The 26,634-nt window shown below is 58.6% G+C and overlaps 1 protein-coding gene across 2 annotated transcripts in view; it reads right to left on the reverse strand.

Annotated features, from left to right (window-relative positions):
• Positions 1–26,634, reverse strand: part of Fbln1 (fibulin 1) — a 59,832-nt gene that overhangs the window by 20,610 nt on the left and 12,588 nt on the right. Inside the window, exons 3-15 of one of the 2 annotated variants that reach the window (XM_063243848.1) lie at positions 22,259–22,394; positions 21,355–21,526; positions 19,831–19,890; positions 18,768–18,869; positions 18,294–18,431; positions 17,103–17,240; positions 13,363–13,506; positions 12,642–12,770; positions 11,824–11,949; positions 9,621–9,740; positions 7,730–7,861; positions 5,302–5,425; positions 171–614 (exon numbers count right to left, since the gene is read on the reverse strand). In XM_063243848.1, the coding sequence (XP_063099918.1) occupies positions 260–614; positions 5,302–5,425; positions 7,730–7,861; positions 9,621–9,740; positions 11,824–11,949; positions 12,642–12,770; positions 13,363–13,506; positions 17,103–17,240; positions 18,294–18,431; positions 18,768–18,869; positions 19,831–19,890; positions 21,355–21,526; positions 22,259–22,394 (1,876 nt within the window). In that variant the 3' untranslated portion in view covers positions 171–259. Of the gene's footprint in view, positions 1–170; positions 615–5,301; positions 5,426–7,729; positions 7,862–9,620; positions 9,741–11,823; positions 11,950–12,641; positions 12,771–13,362; positions 13,507–17,102; positions 17,241–18,293; positions 18,432–18,767; positions 18,870–19,830; positions 19,891–21,354; positions 21,527–22,258; positions 22,395–26,634 lie in introns of those variants that run through there. The other variant, XM_063243849.1, reaches the window with a different exon arrangement.

Raw genomic sequence — 26,634 nt, forward strand, 5'->3', positions numbered from 1 at the left:
CACGTCGCTCCCCCAGTGCAGGCTTCCCAGGGGCCCACGCGTGGGGCCGTCCCCAAGGTGTGTCTCCACCTGGGCCTCCGCATGCGGGCCAGGGAGGGTGCCACTCGCCCCAGATGACAGAACACACAGAGACCTCCGACCGCACCAAATAAAAGCCAGGCACTCAGGCATGCTGTGCGGGACGCCGTGCGGACTTTATTAGGGTCCGGGGCAGGGCGGGGTGGGGAGAGCGGCAGGGGAGCCCACAGCCAAGCAACGCTCAGAGCTCTGCGGACACAAAGATGTAAAGCTTGGCCACAAAGGAGCTGACGGTGCCGTGGCGATGGAGATCCATCTGGACGGTCAGGAGCAAGTCCCTGGGCTGGGGGACGGGCTTGGTGAGGGCCACCACCCCGCTGTGGGGGCTCACCTTCCGGGTGGAGAAAAAGCCCTCCTCATTGCCCCCGGTGATGGCCAGCTGCATGCTGTCCCCAGGGACGGTACTGGAGGGGCCCATGCGGAAAACCACCGCGGGCACTCGGATGTTGGTGGGGAGGGAGAGGTGGTAGAAGGTTATTCTCAGAGGCAGCTTGGGGCACTCGGCGTTCTCATGGCAAGGCAAGCGCTCGCAGCGGCTGCAAGACAAGTGGGCACAGACACGAGACGAGCGTTAGGGCGGACCCAGCAAGCAGAGCAACCAGAGCGCGGGCAAGCGGGGGCGAGCACCCCTCACTCACCTGGGGGAGGCGCCGGGGACTCGGGCCGCTGACTCAGGCGCCAGCCTCTTCCAACACCCTCAGGGGGCGCTGGTGGGTGGCTGGGGGCCAAGGGCTGCGCAGGGCGAGGTGCGTCCCTTCTCACGCAGAGCCCCACCCCGTGCACCGCAGGCACGCCCTGCCCTCCTAGGGGCTCCCGAGCCCACAGTGGCCCTGGGAGGGGCTGGCTGATGGCTGCCGCGAGGGCCTGTGCCAGCCGAGCAGCCCTCACCGTGCCCCGCCTGGCATCCTAGTGTGAGCTCTACAAGCAGTCCTCATGCTGGCCCAAGTGCCAGGTTTCAGGTAAGGAAACTCGGCCCAGAGAGCAGTGGCTTCCCGAGGTCACAGAGGGAGGGGAGCCAGGTCGGTGTGGGGGCAGCGACGCCATCAACTCCCCAGCCCCCGAAGCCACTAAGCTGTGGGCTCCAGGCCCAGTTTCCTGCCTCGGCCCACAGAGCCAGCTCAGAACGGAGACAAAAGGATCAAGAAAACCACCAACAACAAATGCTGGAGAGGCTGTGGGGAAAACGGAACTCTCCCGCACTGTTGGTGGGAGTGTAGACTGGTGCAGCCACTGTGGAGGTCAGTCTGGAGATTTCCTCGTGGGACTGCAAGTCCCATTCGACCGAGCTATTCCACTTCTAGGCATATTCCCAGAAGAGCTGACAGCATCATACCACAGTGATATATGTGCACCCATGTTTATAGCAGCACAATTTGTAATAGCCAGATCTTGGAAACAATTTAAGTGTCCATTAACTGAGGAATGGATGAAAAAGTTGTGGTATTTTTATACAATGGAGTACTACTCAGCTATAAAGGATGATCACAGTGAGATATTTATAAATAAATGGGCACAATTTGAGACCATACTTATAAGCGAAATAAATCAAACTCACATGTATAAATACCGTATCATCTCCCTAGTGTAAGAAATTGTAAGAGTACGTAAGAGTTCATGGTAATCATGATTCCCCATTACATTGCTTTGAAGCCTTATAATAATTGCATTCATTAGTTGGAATGGTTTTATCCTGGTTTGTTTGATTTTATTATCGTGATAGTATGAACAGCTATTTTGATAAAAACAAGACACTGATAGCCAGTGCTGATTTAGTATCATCTTACTCTGAAGTCCCACCATGCTTTTGTTCCTCTGTTTCCAATGGTTCTATCATATTGTATCTTATTGGATTTTATTATATGTGATAGTATAAACAAATTTTCTATGGAAAATGAGATAATATAGTAACCATTGTTCATTCTCTTTTATTTGGTTCTGAATGCCCTGTAATACTTTCATTCTCTTTAATGGTTTTAAACTATTTTGTTATATTTGATACTATTGTATATGAAATTATGCTCAACTATTTCAAACAAAGAGACATTATGTTAGTTCCTGTTAATCACAGGTTGTCTTGAGGTGAAATACTGCGTTGCTTACATTGTTCTGTTCTGATCTGCTTTGCTATGTCCTCTTTTGTCTTAATCTCTTTAAAATTAAAAAAAATTAAAAAAAAAAGAATGGAGACAAAGACAGGTTCCGATTTCCCTCGATGGGACCCAGTTTCCCATGGCAGGACGGGGACAGAGCAGAGACAGGCCCTGGCTTCCTGAGACAGGACAGGACAGCGACCCTCTTCTAGTGATTAGATAAAAATGGGCCCTAACTTCCTGTTACAGGTCCTAATTTCCTGCGACAGGATGGTGACAGGAAGCCAGTGTCTTCTGAGTCCAGAACCGCAGGCCCATCCCATTCCCAGAGCAGTGTGACAAGGTGCAGAGCCGCCCAGGACCTGGCCAAGCCATCCTGGGCCTGGTCTTCCACCCAGGCGTCCTCTCTCCTGGGCTCTGTCCTATGTCCCTCCTGGTCTTTTCAGTCTCCAGTGTCAGCTAGGTCACTAGGCCTTAGTCTGCGGTGGGCTCGCAGTGGGACTGTATCTGTCACCACCCTGTTTTGGGGCTGCTCGGGGCACACACAGGAAGCCTTTCCCGTTCTCGGCCTCTCCATGCTGGCTCCAGCTGGGACAGCACGGGGGATGAGGTCCACGGCCCTGGGGATGTCAGGCGGGGAGCAGAGGGACAGCACGCTGCAAAGGGACGGCCACCTCCAACACACCCAGGTCCAGGCCCAACAGGAGCGTTCCTGTGACCAACAGACTGTCCTACCCGAGAGAGAGACTGCTGCGGGGCTGGGCCTGGGGGCGCGTGGGGGACCCGCTGTGCTCGCTGAGGCCGCCTCCCCAGCTCAAAATTCCACTGTCCCCAGCGTCATCCCTGGGTTTCTACTGGTGGAAAGAGAGGGGACAATGACCTGTCAGTACCTCCACGGTCTGTGGCCAGTAGCAGGTTTGGGTTTCAAAGCCAGACTGTCCCCTTCACAGCCTTCACACACACACACAGACACACGCGCACACACACACACACACACACTGCGTACACTGCCGCCCATCGCCTCGGGACTGGCCTGGCTGAGTCCAGCCAGCAGGTGGCGCTAGTCCCCCACGTGGGACTTCCCTTTCCGAGGGGAGGCCAGCCTGGCCTGCAGAGGGGCACGGCAGCGCATGCTAAAGACGAAGGGTGGGTGGTGTGTGCAACGTCCTGGGACAGTGGCGGCAGCGACAGCCCAAAGCTGGACACTCTCAGGGGTGGCTCACAGCGGTGGGGCACCCAGCACAGCCACAGACACAAGGTGTCCTGGGGCCACTGGCCACTCACCCTATAGGGTAGCAGACGGGCCCCCCACTTTACCTCCTGGGCTGTGCCCCTGCTGTGCACCCCATAAGAGGCCACCATGCAGGTACACTTGCCCTCGATTTTTCTGGTCAGTCCCAACATCAGTGACACTGTCCTGCTGTGCCCCAAACCTACTAAAACACCCCCAGATCGTAATCGCTGGCTCTGGCAAACTGCTGCCAGCTGGGAACGGCACGGGAGTTCTTGTCATGAATGTGTCTGGATCGGAGCCGAGCTGTGCCACAGAAGCGATGCCCGAGCACCTCCCAGGGGCCAGGCTCCCGACTTCCACGGGCAAGCCTCCCTCATCACACCGGGCACCCCAGGACGAAGTGGCCAAATTTTCCAGCTCAGCACATTCGACCCCAGCACCCCGGTTCTCTGAAGATCAGCGAGAGCCACCTCCAATGACAGCCATGCAGCCTTAAAGGCTACTCCCTGGCGACAGACAGCTCAGACACGGCCACTGGGGCAGCCCCCATGACTCACTGGCTTCTCATTCTGGGAAGGCGCCCAGGCGCTGAACAGAAGCCCTCGAGGGCTCTACCCTCTACTCCCTGAGCTGGTCACTCATGTCCCTTCCCCACAGGAGGTGGCAGCTTTCGTGACCCTTGACACTGAGGGGATAGAATGTCCCATGTCCCCAGCCCCACCACTGGCTCCCGACACATCCGGCTGTGGGCAGCAGGGCATTATGTGGTCAGGAGCTTCACAGCCCAGGGCCCAGGCTCAGCCCTGTGGTTTGCCGCCTGGTCAGCAGGGCCACACTCCAGACGTTCCCCTGGGGCTGCTGGGGACACTACCTGGATAGAAGCCACACAAAGCTGGGAATGGCTTTCACACCTTCCCCTTGGAGGCTCTGCAAGGTCTTCCGGCACTGAACGCTAACCTAACACGGGGCTCCCTGGATGGGGAGCAGCACCCCCTCCTTGCCCGCCCGGCCCCTCGGTCTGTGTCTGCTGCAAACTTGCTTAACCTCCTGATTGGCGACGTGGCCCCTGCAGTCCCGAGCAGCACTTGAGTTGGCTGGAGCCACCAGGCTGGAAAACCCCCCTACAGATCCCAGTTGGAGGTTGCAGTCACCAGGTGCCTCCCCACCTTGGCCCAGCAAAGAAGGAAGTTGTACCCAGGGTAGCAACTCAACCTCACGCCCTTCAAGAGCTGCTTCCGATCGTCCTGCCCGAAGCTGAGCCTTCAGCACAGCCACGGCCATGGTCACGGATCAGGCACGTCTCGGGCACACACCCACAGGGTGAGCTTTATGGAGGACAGCAGAAGGTCACAGGGACCCTAGGGGGATGTGGAAGAGGACATCACCGCCTCTTCTAGCTGAGAACAGGGGGCTCCAGGAAGCCCAGAAGTCTGTCCAGGTTCAGGTGACCTGGAAGGAGTCCCTGGACACACCAGGGACACTTGGTGGCCAGGGAGGCAGTGAGCTGACAGCACCCCAAGTTTAGCACACAAGATTTCCTATGCTGTTCTTGCTGTGGCTCGGCGGTTTGGGACCTGGCTTTCGGGCAGCTCTGGGGCCGTGAGGGGGGCTCTGCCTAGTGACAAAGCCCGGGGTCACCGGGGCTCCTCTCTCAGCTGACAGGGACCGCTGCCCGTTCATCTGAGTTCTGCACATGAAGGAACTGAGGTGCAGAAAGCTCGCTCAACGGCACAGGAGGCCACGACAGGGCGCGGGCAGGACACTGGCCTCAGACACACTGGCGCGGGACACCAGCATCCCCTCTGCCGAACGAGCCTCCAAGACCCCGGGGACGCAGCACAGAGGCTCCCCAGCCCTGAGCTCCGCAGGCGGCACCGACGACGCGGCCGAGGGACTTACGTGTCTCCGGAGCGGCGGTAGTTCTCGGGGCACTCGAAGGCCAGGCAGCGGAAGCCGCCCTGGATGTTGAAGCAGGTCTCATTGACAGAGCAGTTGTGGATGCCGGTCACACACTCGTCGATATCTGCGAGGACACAGCAGGAGAACCCAGAGGGTAAGTGATCATTTAAAAAGCAAACTGCAGGGCAGACGGTGGAAAGGCGGAGGAGCTCGTGGATGGGAGGGAATCTAGGGGTGCACGGGGCGCGGGAGGCCAGGGAAGGGAAGTAAAAGGGCACGATGCGGTGTGCACGGGTACCAACTCTTCACAGCGCGTACATTCACTGTATGTTGAAAGCAGGTACTGATCAATCAGTCAATCAATGGCATCCCACCTATAGGCAGCTGCCAGGTCCTCCCTCCACCAGGCGCGTGGGTCAGTGTTACGGCCTGTGTCAGGAGGTCCCCAAAGCCTCATGCGGTCATAGCTGGGCTTTTCAGAGATGGCCAGGCCTAGAGCATGTGGTGCTGGGATCGAATCTTGGTGCCAAGCGAGGATCAAGGGCACTAGGACTGAGGGTGCTGCCCACCCCGAGTAGCCTGGACAAAGGTAAAGGGGTCAGAAAGAGCTGTGGTCACCCCTGTTGTCTGGCTGCCTTCTGCCCACCATGGTCTGTTTCCCCTCTTCCACACCTCCCTGCCTGGGAGCCAGCGATTACGGACAGAAACCTCTGCAAACTGAGCTGTACAACCCTTTCCTCCTCCCCTCCCCTGTGGGTGTCGGGTGTTTCGTCTCAGCACTAAGAACTAAGACAGCCAGGTCGTCCTTGCCCTCCACAGCTCTGCCGGGTGCCCAGTCCCTCTGTCCCAGGACATCTAGCTCCTGGGTCAGCTAACAGCGCCTCCAGGAAACACAAGATGCCCCGGGCAGGGGCAGGGTGACAACTGGCTGTCCCCTTTCCGTGAGCACAGAGAGGAAGGGACTCGGCCGTGGTCACCTGTCTGCCAGTGGCACAGCTGAAGGCAGGCAGGCAGGCACCAAAGCCCGAGGACTAAGTCCCCAGCACCCTCATCTCACGGGGGACACGTTACATCTGGGGCGCGGGAGAGAGGGCTGAACATCTTCCTGCTTGCAAAAGATCTGTCCTGTTCCCTGGGCTCTTTCACTGTGCTCTTATTTATACGTTCATTTCTCACGTGAGGGAAAGCACGCTATTTAACTTGTGCGTCTGTCTGGTTTCACAGAACACTATGGTCTCGAGGAGCAGCCGTGTGTCTGCAAGTGACCCCGTCGGTCCCTCCTTACAGCATCCCAGTGCTCCACATTCCTGACCCGTGCATCCATTATGTTCAGGGAATACAATTGCCAATAAAGAAGGAAGACAGGGCAGACCTCCAGCCCCACCTCACAGCCTTCGGGGGGGGGGGGGTGACTCCCCGCGTCACTTTTGGAGAGGTGACTTTTGGAGCTGGATGGGGACCAGGCCTGGGACTCTTGCCCTGGGGCCTAGGGTTCCATAATGAGAGACCCCTGGAGGAGAGGACCCCACCCCGACGCTCCCGGGCTGCCCAGGGGTGGGCGCAGGAGTCCGGGAGGCGTCCGCTGAGAGATGCCAAACATTTGATGCTCGGTGGCAAAAACACCACTCCCGGATGGCCAAGGCCTGGCTCAGTAATGTGTTTTTGCTGCCTTGGCCGGGACCCTGGCTGTGGTGAGGGAGCCGTGCCAGGAGGACAAGAAAACAAAGGGGTGCCGTCCAGTCCGGTCCGGTCCAGGCCGGCTCCGCTCCCACCCTGAACCCACAGCCCCACCGCCTCGGATCCCGTCCCCCATGCGACCAGCTGTGACAGCTTGGGGGGTCTGGGACAGGAGGGCACATCCTCAGGGACCTAGAGGCACTGCTCTTGGTTACTAAACAAAGATGGTCCTGGACCACAGGGGGACCCAGCTAGTTCTTTGAAAAGGGGCTGGGCTGGGCTCAGCAGCTCAAATGCTTGCCTGTAAGCACAAGGTCATGAGTTCCATCCCTGCTACCAAAAAAAAAAAAAAGAGGGGCCCCACCGTGGACCCCACAGCCCCCCGCATGGAGCACACACAGAACCTAGCCCTGTACGAGAGTCCACAGCAGGAGACCTCGGGTCCCCACACACTGCCCCACAGCTGGCCCCTTACTGTGACACTGGCAGGCGGGCAGCTGGGGACTGAGGACCCCTGGGCCAGCTCACTGCACTGCCCCGGGGCCTAGGCACCAGCCAGCGTCTGTCAAGGACCAGCTGTCCCAGCCAGCACTGTGCTGGGGGGGTCTTCCAGGCACTGACCCCCACTTTATGCCACAGAGCCCTATTATTCAAGGCTGGGCGGGGTGCTAGGGACAAGGGCGTTAGCCCGGCCATGGCTTGGATACTGCAGCTCGAGGCAGGCCAGGGCGGCAGGGCCCACCATGCTCACCTTGGCAGTTGCGGCCATTGGGTGCCAGCCGGTAGCCGGTCGATGGGCAGCTACACTGGAAGCTTCCGGGGATGTTGATGCAGCGGTAGGAGCAGATGTGGCCCCCGGTGGGCAGGGCACACTCGTCAATGTCTGCAAAAGCACAGACACCCTCAGCATTCCTGTCCTCGGGTGCAGCCGTGGATACCAGGCAGCCACATCCCCCAGGGGCCAAGGTGGGCAGGGAGGGGACACAGACGGAGGGTGCAGGGTGCTGGGGGTGGCCTCCAGGGCCATCAGGTCACGGGAGGAAACTGAGGCCCAGGGAAGGGATGTGCCGAGCCTAGGTCACACAGCAAGGTAACGGTGTGGAGCGTGCCAGGAGCAGAGGTGAGAGAGGGCGGCGAAAAGCCGCCTCTCTTGGGATTCTCAGCTGTGTCCCTCAACCAAAGTGCTCGGGACCAGAAGTGATTCTGGTTTTTCTGCATTTTGGAGTATTTGCCTGTATGTGACAAGGTATCTTGGGGACAGGACTAGAGTCTAACCATAAAATTCATTTATGTGCCTTGGCACAGTGGTACATGCTTGTAATCGCAGCACTCAGGAGGCTGAGGCAGGAGGATCACTACGAGTTCAAGTCCAGCCTGGACTACAAAGTGAGCTCAAGGCCAGCCTGAACTGCATAGTGAGACCCTGCCTCAAAAAGACAAAAAGACCAAAAAAAAAAAAAAATTGAAAAATCAATTAAATTCCATATCCACCTCACACACATAGCCTGAAGGCATGTGCATGAGTTTTGGGTGTTTTTACTGACAGTCTTGCTATGCAGTTCAGGCTGGCCTTGAGCTTACTTAGTAGCCCAGCCTGGCCTCCCAGCAATCCTCCCGCCTCAGCCTCCCAAGGGCTAGGACTGCAGATGTGTGCCACTACACCTGTGGTATGTGTAGTATCCCTGCATTCTTTGGGGGTTTTGGGTAGTGGGAGTCTTCACACTGAGCTACATCCCTGGCCCTTTTAAAATTTTTTGTTTTAAGGCAGAGTCTCACTAAGCAGCTAAGCTGCCCAGGCAGCCAGGCATGCGCTCTCCATCCTCCTGCCTCAGCCTCCCAGAGTGTGGGGGTGACTGATCAGGCCACCACCACTGAAGGTGGGTTGTTGCTCTTATTTCCAGTGGGAACTTCCTGGTCCTGCTGCCAGGTCTTGAACCCAGGACCTCGCACACGCTGGGCAAGCACCCCACCACCCCTCGGGCCTGCGCTGCCTGTTTTCCGTGCGCCTGCTTTGACTGTAGCCTGCCACACGAGGTCAGGCATGGAATTTCCCACTTGGGGTGTGTGGTCACCGTGATGTTCAAAAAGCTTGGCGGCATTTTGGATGCTGAAGTTTTAAATCAGGGCTGCTGATGCTAGAGTCACAATCACAATGACAGTCATGCTTTAGGCGCCTACAGGGCTGGGGAGGCGCACAGTGGTGAGTGCTCACCCTGCCTGTGTGACACCCCCAGTTCCACCCCCAGCACTGCAGAAACAAAGCAGCACAGCTAGGTGCCACCAACTTGGTGTCTAGTTCCATCACCCTGGGACAGCCCCGCAGGACAGAGGACACAGACTGGGCCCCGAGAGGGAGGGGCTCTGCAGAGCCCAGCGGCAGAGTTGGGACCTAGGCCGCAGTGGCCAGCGACCTTCCTCACCACCCAGGCCCTGGCCCCTGGGGCCTGTGGCCACCACTGCCACACTGAAGGACACTCTCAAGGCAAGCGAAGCGTCTTCAGTTAAATCCCAGCCACTGGCAGAGCAGCAGCCCACCCGCAGGACAGAGGGAGCCAGCAGCCGTTCCCTGCGGACTGTGAAATGCAGTCCACAGCGGCCAGCATGGGCAGGGGCAGGGAGCAGGGGGCAGGGGGCGCCCTCACCTTCACAGGTGACACCGTCCAGGTCGCTGAGCTGGTAGCCGCGGCGGCAGTAGCACTGGTAGGAGCCGTAGACGTTGGCGCACTCCTGGCTGCAGGGGCTGCTAAGGCACTCGTTGACATCTGCAAGACGGGGCCGGGTGGGTCTGCTCAGATGTGGGGGGTCCTGCCTCCAGGGCAGACTTCGTTCAAGGCGGTGGGTGCAGCAAACAGAACTCTCTCTCCACCTCCCACATGCAGAGGCAAAGGTGTTGGGGTGCAGGGCTCGATCTGCCAGGTTCCCCCTGAGAGAGAGGAGCCCACTTTGGCCCTCTCGGTTGGACAATGTGGATTCTCTGTCCCTGCCACAAGCTGCACCTCTCCAGTCTCCGGCTCCCCACAGGCCACCAGGGTCCATCCTAGTTCTCGGCAGCAATCTGCTCTTGTCCTCCTGGCTCTGCTCCCCAGCCATCATCCCGCACAGATGACAGCTCATGACCTAGCCCATGGGATCACACAGATACACAGATCTCAAGAAGCCCCTTAGCAACTCTGGGCAGTGGCTCACCAGGGCGCCTTGCTTAGAGCAGAGGTCAGCCCATGCCAGCCAAACACGGCCCACCACTTGTTTCTTTTATAAATAAAGTTTTATTGGAACACAGTCACACACATTCTTTTGCCATGGCCTATGGCTGCTTTTGGGGGTGTTGTCAGAAAGACCAATGGTCCCTCTGAGCTTGCAGAGAGAAAACACGCCCCTTCCCAGCCCCGTTCTCCCATTAGCATTGCTGCTTCTTAGCAGGGCAGGGGGAACACCCACTGCTGGCCTGGTGCCCCTGTGCCCAGTGTGATTCTGGTCACATCCTAGGCACACTGCCTGGACAGGAACTGGGGACTGCCATGCACCTGGGGCGGGTGCATCCGAAATCTTACTGGATGACACCAGCCAGCCCTCACGGGGTCCACAGGAGCGAACGTGAGAGACCAGGGGAAGCACAGGCCGGGCCTGTTGTAATAGTGAAAGCCAGGGATCTCCAGGGCACCAGCAAATGCAAGTTGCTTCTTCACAAATGGCCACAGAAATGGCAAAACTGGACCGCGGACACAGCTCAGCAGTACTGCGCCTGCCTGGCAAGCGTGAGGTCCTGAGTTCCATTTCCAGTACCAAAAAAAGGCAAAAATGAGATTGGAGCCCGGAACTGAGAGGCTCTTGGTGTGGGGACCCTGGTGCTTTGTCAAACGTGCTTGCTGGATCTGTGCGGTTAGGACACCTTAGGCTCCCCAGGGATCCCAGGATCTGCGGCCCATCATGCCACCCCCGCCAGGGCCGCTGAGGCCCAGCAGGTACACCTGGAGGACAGAGCCCACTCCTGCGGCCGGCTCAGCGGAAAGGTTCCTGCTCAACAAAAAGGCCAAGAACCCGCTGGGTTTTGAGTTGCATGCTGGGCACGGCATCAGTGTGGCATGGACAGAGTGCGGGGCCACGGGGGAATGAATCCAAAGCTCGCTCACCCTGTGCCTGTGTGAGCTGTGACACACTCAGAGCGCCGTGACCTGCCAGGCCCGCAGCTCTGCGGCTCCAAAGAAAGTCGGGGCACACGGGAAGTCTCACGTCCCAGGAGACTGGACCACGTCTGGCCTGGCCAGGATTGGTCCCAGGTGCCATCCCCAGGCAAGGATGTCAGGCCTGCTTAAAATGCCAGCCTGAGAAAGCTCATGCTGCCCCTTCCACAGCCCAGGGACATCTTGCTCAAGCCCTTGGGGTCACCCCCTTGGAGATCACTGCAGGAAGGCCTGGAAGCCACCTCCCCGCCTCTGGAAGGGGACATGCCCAAAGTCCAAAAGGACCAGTGAGCTGCCAGGGGCCGTGCCCGTGCCCTCTGTGCCTTCCACTCTGCCACCATGTCCAGCATCTGCCAAGCCTTGGGCCTCAGTGGCCTGGAGTCTGACATGTCAAGTCACAATGGCCGCGAGGAACTGAAGAACAGAGACCAGCTGTCCCTAAGGTTGCTGACATTGGACCCTCTGCCTCTACACCCGCCACCCCAAGGCCGTGTCACCAGGAGCAATCAGGGCCTGGGGCCGCCCCTAGACACAGAGCCTCATTTTGCAAGCCCGTCCCCCATGACCAGGCCACTTAATGGAGCTGGGAAGGAGCCCCGGCAGCCCCCATGGGCCTGCAGAGAAGGGCTCTCCACTGCCCCCCGCCTGCCCGTGCCCTGTGCACCTTCACACGACCGGCCGTCGACGGACAGCCGGAAGCCCACGGAGCAGCTGCAGTGATACGAGCCCGGTGTGTTCTCACACTTGTGGCCGCACAGGCGTCCGGCATAGCGCTGGCACTCGTTGATGTCTGGAACACAGGGACACGAGGGACGCAGCTCAGAGCCCCTGCCACACACGGCGGGGCTGTATCCCACCTCCGTCACCTCCTCAGCTTCGCTGCTCAAACAGCAGGAAGAGGGCTTGTCCCAAACACAGGCGGTCACAGTGTGACAGCATCCCACCAGCCCTCTACCCAGTGTCCACGAGGAAGGGCCACGGAGACCCAGCACAGGGGACATGGGCGGGGAGCACCCTGGTTTGGTGAAAGCAAGCAGGCCGGCCGGGGTCTGAGCCCACTGCTGCCCAACCCTGGCTCCCCCACCACCCACTGCCCTGTGACCTGAAGCCAGATGGGACTCTGGGAAACTCCTAACACTTTGGGGTTTTTTGCAGCACTAGGGACTGAACCTAGAGCCCCCGACACTAGGCTGGCACGCTACCACTGCGCTACGTCGGTGGCACGTTTTATTGTATTTAAGACCCTCCCGCCTCAGCTCCTGAACCCTGGGATGACAGATGTGCACCAATGCCCGGCTGTAACACTCTGCCATCTGGAGACCTGGGCTCAAGCTCGCAGATTAAAGCCAGGCAGAGCAGCTGTCCACGGCACGAAACAGGCTCGTGTCAGGCCCTGGCCGTGGCCGCCAGGTGAGGAGCACCCAGCGGGGTCCCTGACTGCCCTCGAGGGGGACTTCCCGATGTGCGAGAGCCAGCGCATACCCACACATGTCCTGCTGATGCTGTCGAAGTAGTACCCAGCCTTGCAGTCACAGCGGAAGCTGCCAGGGGTGTTGAGGCAGCGATGCCCGGGCCCGCAGGGCTCCGCAGGGGCCGCACACTCGTCCAGATCTTGAAAGGAGAAAGAAAACGCACTGAGGAAGCTCGAGGGCCCCGTCCCCAGCCCAGCCCCGAGGAGCCAGCTCAGATGCGCCTTTCCGAAGCAGCAGCGCCTGCCCGGTCCCCCACGGAGCCCGCTGCTCTGTGCCAGGCCCACCCCATGGAGGCCTCTCTGGTGGTCAGAAGTGACCTTATGTTGGGGAGTGTAGGGGGCAAGGCTGGCCACGTTCTGGGAGTGCTGGGGAGGAAACTACTTTCCCTGGCCAGGGTCTGGGCTGCCGGCTGCCCCCAGTTCCAAGGAACACAGAGCAGGTGGGCAGAGGACTGACGGCAAAGCCAGTGCAGCTTGGGGAGGGTCCCCTGTGGACAACGGACCGGTGAAGCTGGGGCCACTCAACGAGACTGAATGGTCCACACCTGTCCTTTGTGGCCAGAGGACGGGCTGAGGCGCTACTGCAACAGTCCAGGCAGGACACTAAAGGTCTGCACTGGGCAGCTGCAAGGGATGCACAGAAATGGCTTCACTCTGGGCCCAGCTCTGCCTCGGGGTGTGTGTGTGTGTACAAGTCAGCCTCAGCCCTGTTCCCCCGTTTTTGATACCAACCAACACAGCGAGTGCCCTCCTCGTTGAGATGGTAGCCACGGCCACAGTTGGGCACGTTCTTCTGGCACGTGTAGGAGCCCTCCGTATTGATGCAGGCCTGCCCAGCAGGGCACGGGGCACTGATACTTAAACACTCATTGATATCTGCCAGGGAAAGAGGGGCGTCGAGGTTACACGGGGCGGGGGCCTCCATCCCGGAACCCAGCGACTGCATCTCTAAAGCAACCACCTTCTGCCTCTGTACAACTGCAGTCCCTGGACTCTGTGGCGGCCTCCGGGTTGGCCCCAAGGCGGCCTTGATGTCCCTTCCTGTCCTCCTTCTGCCCCGGAGCCTCTGCCATCTTTGCTGCACCAACCAGAGCTGCCTGCCAGCCTTCCTGTGTCCACCAGGCCCAGGGGGGGAGGTGAATCCTTCCCTGTCCCTTTCCCTGTCCCCTGCGTCCTAGCACTGCCACAGCTCTTGGGATGGGCACTCAGAGCCTGGCCCCATCTGCCTGGCAGCCACACCCACGAGACACTCTCATCTCCCGTGTCCCCCCGTGTCCAGGGCGCCTGTGCCGAGTCAGGCCAGTGGAGGACCCTGCAGCCAGCTCAGTTCCCTGCAGGGGTCTCCACGTCTCAGCGTGGGGACAAGGAGACACCGTCTTCCGATGGCAGACACATGGAAGTGTGGGCCCCCAAATAACCACGCAGGACTGGGTTACACTGGATTCGCTCCTTACACCAAATGCAGTGCCAAGAGGCACAAGCCACACCCTCCTGGAGGTGGTACCCCAAAAGTATCCGTGCTGTGCAAATCCCCTCAGAGAGCTTCCTGGCTCAGACACTCCCCAGGCACAGGCGGGTGGGGGGACAAGAAGAGACTGACAGTGGGAGACCTCGAGCTTAAGTTGGAAAGCAGGGCTGGTCCCTGCCGGACAAGCCCCCACTGCAGATAGAGGATGGAGTCAGCCTCCTCTCTCTCCCATCTCCAGGGCCACACTGACAGCTGAGCCCTTCAGGTTATAAAACCTCTCCCAGCCTTTATCTCCCCACCACCAAAGCTAGGCTCTACCAGGCCAGTGTTACTGTTTCCTCTATACTAGGAAACTGGAACCCAGGGTGACTAAGTGACTCCCCACAATCACAGCCCACAGCCAACGTGAGCTCCCTTACAGCAGGGTCACCAGCTGCGGCCCTCTGCTTGTGTTTGTCAATAAAGTTTTATCGGCACCCAGCCAGGCCCGGTCCTTAGGTATGGTCTGCGGCTGTTTCCACAATACGCCTGCTGGGAAGCCGGTACTGCTCCTCCAGCCCTTTCCAGAAAGAGCCCAGTGGCCTGGCCTGGTCTCGAGGACAGACACAGCACTGCATAAAGCGGTCACAGCTCCCTTGAAGGCTCTGGGAGCCTCCCCAGCTCTGCCTCTTCCAAACTGTTCCATGGGACAGTGGTGCCCCTGGAGACACCGAGTGTGCCACAGACCAGGGCCCCTGGCCCGAGAGCCCGGAGACTCAATGAATGAAAGAAACAGAAGGTCTGGGAACCAGGTACAGAGCACAAGGTCTCTTTCTCAGGGGGGATCCGGGGAGCCCAGCAGCCGGGATATACGTGTCTGCTCTCACGTGGGAAGCAAGGAAGCCGGCTCGCGCCTGTCTCCCTGGCCCAGGGAAGAAGGGAAGGCAGGGGTGAGGATTTGAGAAGAAAGAATCGGAAATCCCAGCAAAGACAGAGGCTCTTTGGGAGACAGAGACTCTTGGGGAGCAACCCCAAGGGGCTAGGACTCTGCATTTTGTGATCCTGACCGCCCGGGACTGTTTTGCAAGGGGCTCCTCTGTTACAGGCTGTGTGGCGGGATGGGCGGGACAAGGCCCTGGGGCTGCCCTGGGGCTCCCGAAGATGGGTCTGGGCTGGGGACGCCAGGAGACAGCTGGAGGCCACAGGCAGCCTGTGGCGCCCTCTCGGCTGAAGTGCTCTCTCCACAGAGAACCATTTCCACTGACGGCAGGTGCTAGTGTAAAGACAGGTGAAAGTGTGGACATAAAAGGGTTCCTCCATACATCGATACATCGTCAAGGGAGCGGCAGGACAGCCTGGTCCTGTTTTCAGAAAACAGACCGAGCGCCTGGCTGGGGGAAGGGCCGGGAGGGCGCTTCTGCTCCATGCTTTGGGTTTGCTCCTTCTTTGTAAATGAAGGCGGACGGGACGTTTGCAATAAGCAGATAACTTCTCAGGATGGATCCTGAGTTTAGTGTGGGCAGCTGAAGGAGACCACGCTCACCCGCCCAGGGCAGTGAGCTGAGGGTCAGGCGTCCAGCTTGCAACGCCGAGGGACATCGCTGGGAAACCGAGTGCCACCAGGCTGGGTTTCAGGCAGCCTCCAGGATCCCACCACCCAGGCCGGGCTCTCCCCCAATCTAGGGGTGCACAGAGGGGCACCCTTCTCCCCTCTGCTCCTGCGCCTCGCCCCTTGCCTTGCACGGCACCCCACAGACCACGCCAGGCTCTGCTGAGGTTTGCAAAGGCTTTTCTGGTCGCACGTCAGGCTGACTCTCAAGCTGACTCTGCCAGCAGTCGGGGTTTCCATCCTCAGCGCAGGCAGCCCCTCCGCGGAGCCCCCTCGAGCAGGCCACAAGTCTGACCCTCCCCTCCCAGCCCTGAGGAGCCTGCAGCCTTCCGGGTCACTGTGCCTCAGCGGAGTGACGGCCGTCTCACTGGCAGGAGGCTGGTGAGGGGCCAGCTTTGGTGCTCCCTGGCCTTTCAATATCTGGGTGGTAAAAATGGGGAAAGGGAAGGCGCTTGCACGCCCACTGCAAACGACAGATCAGCCTCTGCTGACCTACACAAAGTTAGGGCAGCACTAAGCCAGAAACGGGCACAGCGGTGCTGGCTTTGAGGCCAAGCAGACCGCGGTCACCCCCTGTGGGCAGCGCTTGGACTGGTGCCACCTGCAGCTAGGTCAGGAGAAAACCTCTCCGACTTCAAAGGGAACAGGGAGGCTTCCCTGGGCAGCGCCCGGACAGGCAGAGCCACCACCTGCCCAGTGGACGCCACACCAACGCACCAGAGGGTCCCACCCCACACGGTTCCTCCACCTGACCTGTCCCACCCAGACTCCCTGAAGTCTACGTCGGATTTTCTCCCTTTTCACACTGGCCTTTCTCTGATAGCAACAGTATTTTCTGTTGTGTAGAAGAAAGTAAACACATACTGTCACGCGCACAGTTAATGGTACCCAGCACAGTGACACTGGGGGGCCACTGTCTCTCTCTCTCTCTTTTGAGTCCAACCACTAAACCCCGCATTTCTGCAAAACAAACTTCAACAGACGCCTGGCTGTGGCAGGGAGCAGGCCCCTACTGAGTGTCTCCTGTGCCCTTGTCACTTCAAAAGCACGCGCTCATCCTCACCTGCAGCCTGGGAGCCAGGCACCCTGTAACACCCGTCTAGAGGCGAAGACTGAGGCTTAGGGGAAGGAAGCAAGGTTCTCAGGCCACTCTGTCTAAAACCAGATGTCTGACTGCAAAACTTAGGCACTTTCATCCAAGACAGAGGTCAGCAAACTACACCTGTGCGCTGAACCCAGCCTGCCACCCGTTTAAGCTTCTATTGGCACTTGGACCAGCCCATCTGCATACGGTCTGTGACTCGGGGCTGTGACTGCAGAGGTCACTGTGACGTCTAAAATACCTGCTGCCTGCCCCTTTCTGGAAAACGCTCGCTGACCCCAGACGCCATATCGTCCCGAGGCGGCATGTCTTACCAATACAGCTGCCTAGAGCATCCTGTATAAAGCCGCTCTTGCAGTGCAGCTTGGGTCTGCAACGGAAGGATCCCAGAGTATTCTGACAGATAAAATCGGGGGGGCAGTTATGAATACCATTCTCACACTCGTCAATATCTGGTGCATCATAAAAAAAGGAGATCGTTAGCAAGGAAACCGCCGGAAACATCTCACAATACTCAACATCACAAGACAGGTGTTTCAAAACAAAAAAAAATTGCTCAGACTATAACCCAAAGCATTCACAGAGGGCACCGCCAAACCATGCCCAGGTCGCTCAAGGCTTGAAACACGGCCTTCCCTCCTCCCCCAGACTCTTCCAAGGCAAGCTTTCTGTTATATAATAAACGGCCCAGGCGTTTTCCTGGCAGATGGATCTAACATTATTCATTAGGGCAGAGCGTGTGTTTACTTTAGATCAGAAAGCAGCTATCTTAGTGGCAATGAACACAATTTCTGTAATCATCCATTCTCAAGTCTGCAGAATATTCCAGAGATTAGCAGTGGTTACATCAGCGGAGGACACAGTAGGCTGCCTGGCCTTAGAGGCCACAGCTGCCAGACACATCCAGATGTGTCTACTCAGCCAGCTGAGCCCTGAGCTTTGGGGCCCAAAGGCCCCAGCTGCGTGCATGGGTGGGGTGGCCCCAGCTTGCTCAAAGGCCAGCAGATGTCAGGAGGGTGTGCCTTGATTTGGAGTCAAACTCATGATTCAACATCGAGATTTTTATACAAATGGTTTTGTTCTGAAAGGCTTGAAGCCCCGTGCAGAGAATTATGTTCTAGAAGGTCCTCATCAGAGCCCCATCTGCCAAATCACAGGGCCAGGGCTTGGCGGGGAAAGGCCGGCAGCCCGAAAGGCCGCGCTTTCATGCAACGGAAGGGGACACGCTTTGAACTTCAAGGGAGCTGGGATCAAATGGAGAAGCAGCTGCGTGCACAGCCGCTGTGCTTCTTGGAGGCCCCGAGGCTGCTTTTGTACACCAGCACCTGAAGCCCACCCCCGATGTGATTTTAAATGCTCAGGCCTGAGCCATTAGCTCCAAACACGCCTTTACCACCACCCACCGAGAAAGAAACAGTGCCACTCGCCACAGCGCTGGCTCAGGCAGCCCCACGGGCAGCAGCACACCCACACCTGGGGTCAGGCACACGCCATGCGTGCTGTACCTTTGCAGTCATTGTCCTCCGTGAGCTCATAGCCAGTGCCGCAGCTGCTCTCCCGCTGGCAGCGGAAAGAGCCCACGGTATTGATGCAGGTCTCTCCAAGCCGGCAGCTGTGGCTGCCTGTGATGCATTCATTGACGTCTAGGAAATTAAGGCGACACAAGGATGACCAGCAAGAACAAACGGATCCTTACACTTTAGCAGAAGGAAAGTTCCAGCAGCCACATGGAGCTGCTTTCCTGCATTGACCGAGTTGTCTGAGCAAACTGAACAGAGTCCTACCAGGTACAGCGAGGGCCATGCCCTGCAGTGGGATCAGGAGACTCGTGACCACAGAAAACCTGTGATTCTCCACCTGCCTGCAGACTCCAGAGCAGGGCACAGCCCGTCCCAGGCTGCTCGCCTCTGAATGGGCACAGCCCGGTTCAGACCTCCAGGCAGGCTCTGGAGCGCAGCCACCTCCCCGGGGAACTTTACCTTCGCAGGAGACGCCATCAGGCATCAGCTGATAGCCCACGAAGCAGGAGCAGACCACCTCGTCCCCCGTGTCGCGGCACTGCTGCTTGCAGGGCCCGCCACCTGCAATCAGAGCCACTGTGAGCCAGGCAGTAGCTGAGACGGCTTTTGGTTTCCCAGGACTGTCAGGGTGGGGTCAGAGAATGCTGACCCAGGGGACCCCCTGACTGTCGCCCTGCCACCGCAGGTCCCTGACCATCTGAGGCTATGGTGCAGCTGGAAGGGAGGACCAGGCTCTTGACAGCCTCCACCTGCCCGGCTGTGTAATTCTCATGCCAGCCCCACTGTCCCGTTTCAACTGCCACCACCAAGCCCCACTATGGTCACAGCCTCCACCCGCCTGGTTTCTCCAGGGATCCCTGGTCCCACCCCCATAAACCACGCTCCTCGCAGGGCAGCCCAGAGTGCAAAAGTTCCGCAGGGCCCTGCCTGCTCCTCCTCCTCTTCCTCAGTTCCTCCACTCCTTGCACACCAGCCCTGGCTGCGGGGTCCTGCACTGGCCACTGCTTTGTCGTCCTGGCCAATCCCTCCTCATTTGTTGCAAAGCAGCGGTCCTCCTCCCAGGAGGACCCTTCCACAGCCCTCAGAGAGGGTGCCCAGGCTTTCTGGGCCTCTCTATCCCTCCCTCTTGACCTCGGTACCCATGCTCACCAGGCACTGACCACATCGTTCTGTGACTCAGTGGGCTCCCTAATTCACAGCCCAGCCACAGAGTGGGCAGCGGGTAAAGCCGGGGGGCAAGCTGCCCGTCCACACAGGCCAGAATGCTTGAGGGAGAAATAAAGTCGCAGAGCGGGGCACAAACCTGCAAGGCCCTGCCTAAGATGGTGAGCCTCCAGGGACGGAACCCAGAAACACCCAGGGGCCTCCCAGGCCCGGGGAAGGTGGCAGTCATCACCCCCAGAGCTGTGAGTGTGGTGGGCTTGGCCCACCATTCACACCTGGGCCTCCTCTGCGGTCCCCTCCTGGCTCCAGGCACCTGCATTTGATTCCCACCGAGGGCTCCTGGGGCCCGGGGTCTCACCTCGACAGCGGTCGTTCAGGTAGGGGTCCTCCTGTTCCTCCTCAGCAGCAGCAATCTTAGCTAGGAGAGAAGAGAGCCCGGGGCCAGATGAGGCGAAGGTGGCACCATCTGATCTCGGAGGAGACAAGCACCCCCCTTCCTGCCAGTCCCGGGGGTCAGTGCCCACTTGCAATCTTTTTATTTACTTGTCTTTCTTTTTGAGACAGTGTCTCTCTATGCGGTTCAGGCTGGCCTTGAGCTCACTTTGTAGCCCAGGCTGGTCTCACACTTGCAATGATCCTCCTGCCCCAGCCTTCTGAGCGAGTGCTGGGATCATAGGCGTGTGTCACCATGCCCAGCTTGTAAATTTTAAAAACAGCCAAGTACTCATTTTGTCCTCATTAAAAACAGAATTTTACTCATAAAGGTAGCTGAATCTCTCGAAGGGCCATTGCAGCAGAAAGGACCGAGGCACAACGGCCTATAATCATTAACTTCAAGCCTGCTATGTGACACTGCCAGGCTTGCTAAGATATTTCAGCTCACTCGTCAGGATGTGGCTGCAATGACATTTCTTTCAGATGAGACATTAATATTTAAGTCTCTGGATGCAGAGTCAAGCAGGTCTACTCCCACCGTGTGGGTGGGCCACACCCAATCAGCTGAAGGCCTAAAGGAATGACCTCCCCCAAGGAAGAGGGGCTTCTGCAGCTGACAGACTCAGATCCTAAATGCACACCAGCTGGTCCCTGGGTCTCTAGCCCACAGCCCCCAGCCCCCAGCCCCCAGCCAAGAGGCAACTCCTTAAAATAAAACTCTCCCGACACACCATGCTCTATCCTTGGGGGACAATTCCAGGATCCCCGAGGACACCAAGGCCCACAGCTGCTCACAGCCTTTCAGATGTCCGTGACACTGTGTGGCCTCTCTCACACTCTCACTCTGCAGCATTCTAACTACCTAACATGATGCAAATCCACTCAAACTGGGTTCAGAAGACCGCAACCCGGAAATGCCTGCCCAGGCTCAGCCCAGGTGCACTCTCTTCCACAATATTTTCAATGTGTGGGTGCTTGGATCCACATATATAACAGCCGAGGACAGGGAAAGGGAAGTGTGTACACACAAAGGTACATATGCAAAGGTATGCATACACTGATGTACACACAAATGAACACGCACACACAAACATATACACACAAAAGTACTCCCACAAGTATATATACACATACACAAATACAAATGCATGTACACATTTACAAATGTACATACACACAAAGATATACACACAGCATAAAGATATACACAAATATAAACACAAATGTACACACATAAATTTACATATACAAATGCATACACACACAAGTGTTTATATACATGTATACAAACATACGCAGGTGCACACATATACACAAATGTACACACACAAGTGTATCTGCACATATCACAAAGGTACGCACACGCTGATACGCACGTGTGATACGGACAGACACACATCCTGGAAAAGCCTGACAATACACTGCCCAGGAGGAACGCTGGAGTTACCATTTTCCTGGGGGTCCCCCACGTCGCCGGGGGCGAAGTCTGTGCTCTCCTGGCCCCGGACGCAGCAGGCTCGGAACACCAGCCCGCACTGGTAGCCCAGCATGAGGCTCGGCTCGCAGCTCTGGGCCTGGGCCTGGGCCGCGCGGCCCAGCAGGCAGCAGTGGCAGCACCTCTGAGGAGAAGGCAGACGCAGGTCAGCACCCAGGGCTGGGGGCACTCCACGGCCTCCCTGGCGCCCTCGGTCCACGCCCCAATGGCAGGGCGTGGGTCTGCTCGGCCACTTCTGTTAGGCGTGGGCGCAGACAGTGCAGCACATGCAGCTCCCGAGCCTCCTAGGCCAGCGATCAGCAAGGAACCCCAGGGCTGGCAGCTCTCCCCACACCCCCGATCAGCACAGTACCCCCAATCCTTGCCCTTCCCTCCCGCCCACCTCTAACAGTCCCAAAGGATCTCTTCTTCTCCACTACCCCTGAGGAATGACACGCATGTCTCTCCCCTCTCAAGTTTGGGAGTTCAGGCCCCACTTGAAGCATACACACTTGCAGGCATCAAGTAGGGCAAAAACAGGGCCACTGCCTATTACGTGGACCCCAGTTCCCAAAAGTGACACCTGAGTGCTCACACCCGAGCCCCAGGGTACACATTCCCCTGACTCTTATAAAGTCCCATTGCAGTGCTTCCCAGAACATTCCAGAACATTCCAGAACTTTCACAGTAGGTGCAAAGGGTGTGACTTGGCTTTTGGCATCTGTGCAGGCTGAGGGGTCTTCCTCACTCCCTCTGATTTAGAAAAAGCCCACTAGAATGTTCCTGGCCACGCCCACCTGGCACGCCTCCTCACTCCGCCTGGCCCAGGCGTCTGATGCTGACCAGGCTGGGCAGGTCATCACAGCCGGGTCCTTACCTTCACAAACATGGCCTCGAGACTGGTGTTGTCACCGGGGGGCGTGCTGCAGCTGTACTGTTCGTTGGCCAGGTTGATGCCCGTGGTGCAGTGCAGCTCCTCCAGCTGGCTGTGGCAGCACTGCTCCTGGACCATCCTGCGGGGAGAGGGGCTGAGCAGGACTGGGCAGGGGCCGGCACCGCGCTCGGCTCCGGCGAGGAGCCCTGTCCTCCGGGTGCAGACTGGGCTCTGGGGGTGGGGCATCGTGGAGACAGCACCCTGAGTTCTCTCACACTTGCTTAGAAACCAAAACCCAGCCAGGCACAGAGCCCAGCCACCCAGCTCCTCTTTCCTGGAGCTGAATTTTCCGGGCTCACCTCCCCTTTCTGGGCTGGGAAGAAAAGCCTTGTGACACAGTGTGCTCAAAACAGCGCTGGGGGCAGGAGCGGGGACAGTGCCTGGCCACATCCCGTTTCCTGCAGACGCTGAGGGTCCAGGGGAGGACAGAGCAGGCTCCTCACACAGAGCCGGGAGCCCACGACAGCTCAGGCCCGGAGAACAGCCCTGCAGTGGGAGGTGTGCTGTTCCAGGCGGCTCCGTCCACACCCGAAATAGCCCCAGCTCCAGGCCAAAGCCAGGAGGAAAAACACCCTACCCACGCCCTCTGGGAAGGTCCATCCTGCCTCCCTGTGCGGCCAGCCAGGCCCCCCTGGAGGGGGCAGCAGCACTCTGCTCCCATGCCTTGGGGCTGGAAATCAGGCCGGGTTCTCTGGGAGTCTGCAGAACTCCTCTGGGGTCTGAGACGCATTTTTCCATCCCGTGCCAGGATGCATGCCACTCGTGCTTCCGGCAGACCTGCAGGTGGCACTGCCCTGGGCCGCCAGAGCGACGTTCCTGCATCCTTACCAGATAGGCAAGCATTCATTCAAAAGCCACCCGCCAAACAGAAAGCAGGGAACGCTGGCCAGGGTGCGGAGAACCTGGAAGCCTTGTGCCTCGCTGGCAGCAACGGAGCACGGTACAGCTGCCGTGGAAAACAGCGCGGAATTTCTCAAAAAGCGTAAAAATAGAATTACGACGGGAGCCAGCAATCCACCACGGGGACCCGGCCAAGAGAACTCGGAGCAGGGCCTCAAAGAGAAGTTTGCCCGCCTGTTTCGAGAGCGGTATTATTCACAAGAGCCGGGGGGCAGCAGCCACCCCAGCGCCTCCAGATGGAAGAATGGATAAACAAAGGGGTCCCGCCGCACGGGGACGGTATTCAGCCTTAAAAGGAAGAAAACCCGGACTCAAGCCTTCGGGGCCTGACGCTAAGGGGCAGAAGCCAGCCGCCAAAGGGCCCAGCCTGGGGGAACCCACTCAGAGCCATCGAACTCAGAGCCAGGGAACTGACCAGCGCCGCTGGCAGGGACTGGAAAGAGAAGGGATTTGGGGGGCACTTCCTGCCTAACAGTCAGAATTTCCATCTTCAAGGTCGAAGGCGGGTGGCGGTGATGACTGCACTGCAATGTGAACAGGTCCACTCAAAAGCAGCTCAGGGGATGTGCGTCACCTGACACACATCTGACCTGTTTTGGTTTTTCATGTTTTGAGATGGGGTCTCATGATATAGCTCAGGCTAGCCTTGCAGCGATCCTCCTGTCTCAGCCTCCTGAGTGTTTGGATTGCAAGCGTGCCACCACCAGCTGTGGTCTGGCTGTGCTGGCTCTGGGGACAGGATGGGAAATGCCCCTCTCCTTGTGGAGCAGCAGATATTAAACTTTGCCCAAGCCGGGAAGGAGCATTACGGGGCATCTGGGGCGCTGCCTCCAGGTCACCACTCTCGTCCAGTTGTTTCGAGGGTCCCAGAGCCCACTGCAGCAGTGCCTGGGGATTAAGCCATCCCGCCCGGCGTCCAGGATGTGACACCTCCTGCAGCTGGGTCTCCCCTTCCCCCAGCGGCTGATCCCCAGGTTGGTAGAGCTGATCCAGAAGTGTTAGCAGCCTGGCAAAGGATGGGTCAAATCAGAACATGGTGTCACACATGACAGTGACGGAGAAGGAGCTGTGACCCATTCCAGTCTGTAAAGCTCCAAGGGCGTGGGGGAGGGCAGAGCCGTAGCTCCCCTTCCAGGTTCCAGAAAGCACAAAGGCTCCAGGGAACCCAGTCTGAAAAACAAAACACAAGCCATCCCCAGCAGCCCTTCTGGGCAGAGAGGGAAGTGGGTCCTGTGTGGATTCCCAAACCCGCGGGTTGGGAGGGCCCTGTGTGTCCCAGGGAGCCTGGCGTGTGAGGACCCCAGGGTGTGACCCTTGCCCTGCAAGTCACCTCTGGGCTTTAAATGCCACCTCCAGCTGAAGCTGTCCCTCCGGCCCTTGGCCCAGCTTTCCCCACACTCCTGACCAGGCCCAGGGCCCCATGCTGGGGCCCAAACCTGCTCTGCTCCTCCCCTGCACCCCAGCCTGCTCTGCACAGCGTCCCTTCTGGTCCAGACACGCTGCCTGCCCAGCTGCTCCAGCAGAAGCCGGGCCACTGACACCGCCTCTGAATCCTGCTGCATTCCTCATAATGACAGCTGGCTCCACCGTTTCCCAGGCGCCCACCTGGCTTGTCCCACCTGGATTTCGGAGCAGCCAATGATCCCCAGGCTGCTGCCATCTTCCTCACCTGCCACACAGGTGCCTTTTCCAAACAGTTCACACAGACATGCCCCGGCCCGGCCGGGCTCAGGGCCCACTCCAGTCCAGCCTCTCAGGCGGCCACGTGGCCCTGGACGGCAGCCCTGCAGCCTCGGGCCATCCTGGTCGCCTCCCCTCTCCCTCTCGTCGTCCTGCCTGGCTCAGGACACCCCTACCCGCTCCATCTGGCCACCCTGGCCCCTGACTGCACAGCCTCCTTCAGGTCTGGGCCACAGGTCCCTTTCTACAGATGCTTTCCTGTCCCCAAGAGCTGTGACCCCCAAATCAACCCTGACCCAGGACTGCGGCACCCCCAGCACATGCGGCTTCTAGGGTGTGACCCTAAGGTTTGCTTCCTGTTGCCTGTGCCCCCGTATGCTCATTAAGGCCAGGCTGGGCTCTAGTTTGTACCCTGATTACCCCCCGAACACCCTCCAGGACGCTGATAGCATGGTAGGCCTCCACCTCGTGGTTTCCAGTCCTCCTGGAGTGGACGAGGGAAGAGAAGGTTTCACCTGTAGCCAGGTTGTGTATGGATTTAATCCTAAGAACCATGGGGCCTGGGCCAGGGCCCAGAGAGCAAACTGAGGCAGGAGCAGGGGACAGCAGAGGCACCGTGCCTGGCCACTCTACAGTCACCATAAAGCTGCGGATGGATGGCTGGCCGGCTCCTCACCTGGGTCCTCGCTGAGCCCCTCACCCACCCCCAACTCCTGCCCAGGATGGCCTGGCAGGGAGCTCACCCGCCCTGCTGGCTCCTCGCTTAAGGTCCTGACCTTGAACTGGTAATGGGATGGGTAAAGAGGGGTGAACGGATGGAAACCGAGAATCTAAAACAGGGGAGCCTCACAGAACACCGCTTCGAAGCAAGAAAAATACAAAAATAACAGACGAACCAGTGGTCACTAACACCTGCCCACTGTGTCTTTTCAGTATCTCTAGCAGAGGACCCTCACGCCGGAGTTGGTCACTCTCTCTTCCTTTCCTTCATGAGAAACCTGAACCCTAGACCCCTGGGAAAATCCCTTCCACTCAGTGCCCTGTGCAGTGGTCCTGGCCGGCAGGCCCTACCCTCCCCTCATCCTGGACTTGATCCTCCTTGGGAACTCAGACTCCCAAGGGGCTGGGAGGGGATCCCCACAGCAGCACCCCAGGCCTGCCTGCTGAGTTCTCAGACCGCACCCATCTCCCCTGGAGTCTGTGTCTGCGTACGTCATGGGGTGCAGATCTCATGTGAACAGGACACGGGGACTGGCACAGTGGCCGCAGAGGGGGCTGGGGACAGCGCCCAGCCACAGGGCAGCATCCTGTTAGAGCCACTCGTCCTCTCTAAGAGGCCTCGAAAACACGCTCTGTGCCCTGCCTGGGTCAGTGAACTGGCCCCTGTGGGTCTCGGTGAAACAAAGGATGGACACTCGCTTTGGGTACGCCACAAGTGGTTCAGTGACAGGGTCTGGTGATGCCATAGCATGGAAACACAGGGTCTCTCCAGGCCATGCAGGACAAAGTGAGCGGCACCGGAAACGAGCCGGGAGGTCACTATGGAGCCTGGATGGGCAGCCCCACTTCCGGCAGGGAGAGGACGGCCTTCTCGGCCATGCAGGGGGCACTTCTCACACTCAAGAGGAAGCTGGAGCCTGGGCCACCACACACAGGACCAAAGATGGCTCCAAAACCCACCAGACACTGGAGGGAAGGACTGAAATCCCAGTTCCCAGCCAGCATCCAGGTGACCGAGC

This window comes from Cavia porcellus, unplaced genomic scaffold (genome assembly GCF_034190915.1).
Source record: "Cavia porcellus strain 051 isolate PalLab524CR breed Dunkin Hartley unplaced genomic scaffold, mCavPor4.1 scaffold_40, whole genome shotgun sequence".
Classification (NCBI taxonomy): domain Eukaryota; kingdom Metazoa; phylum Chordata; class Mammalia; order Rodentia; family Caviidae; genus Cavia; species Cavia porcellus.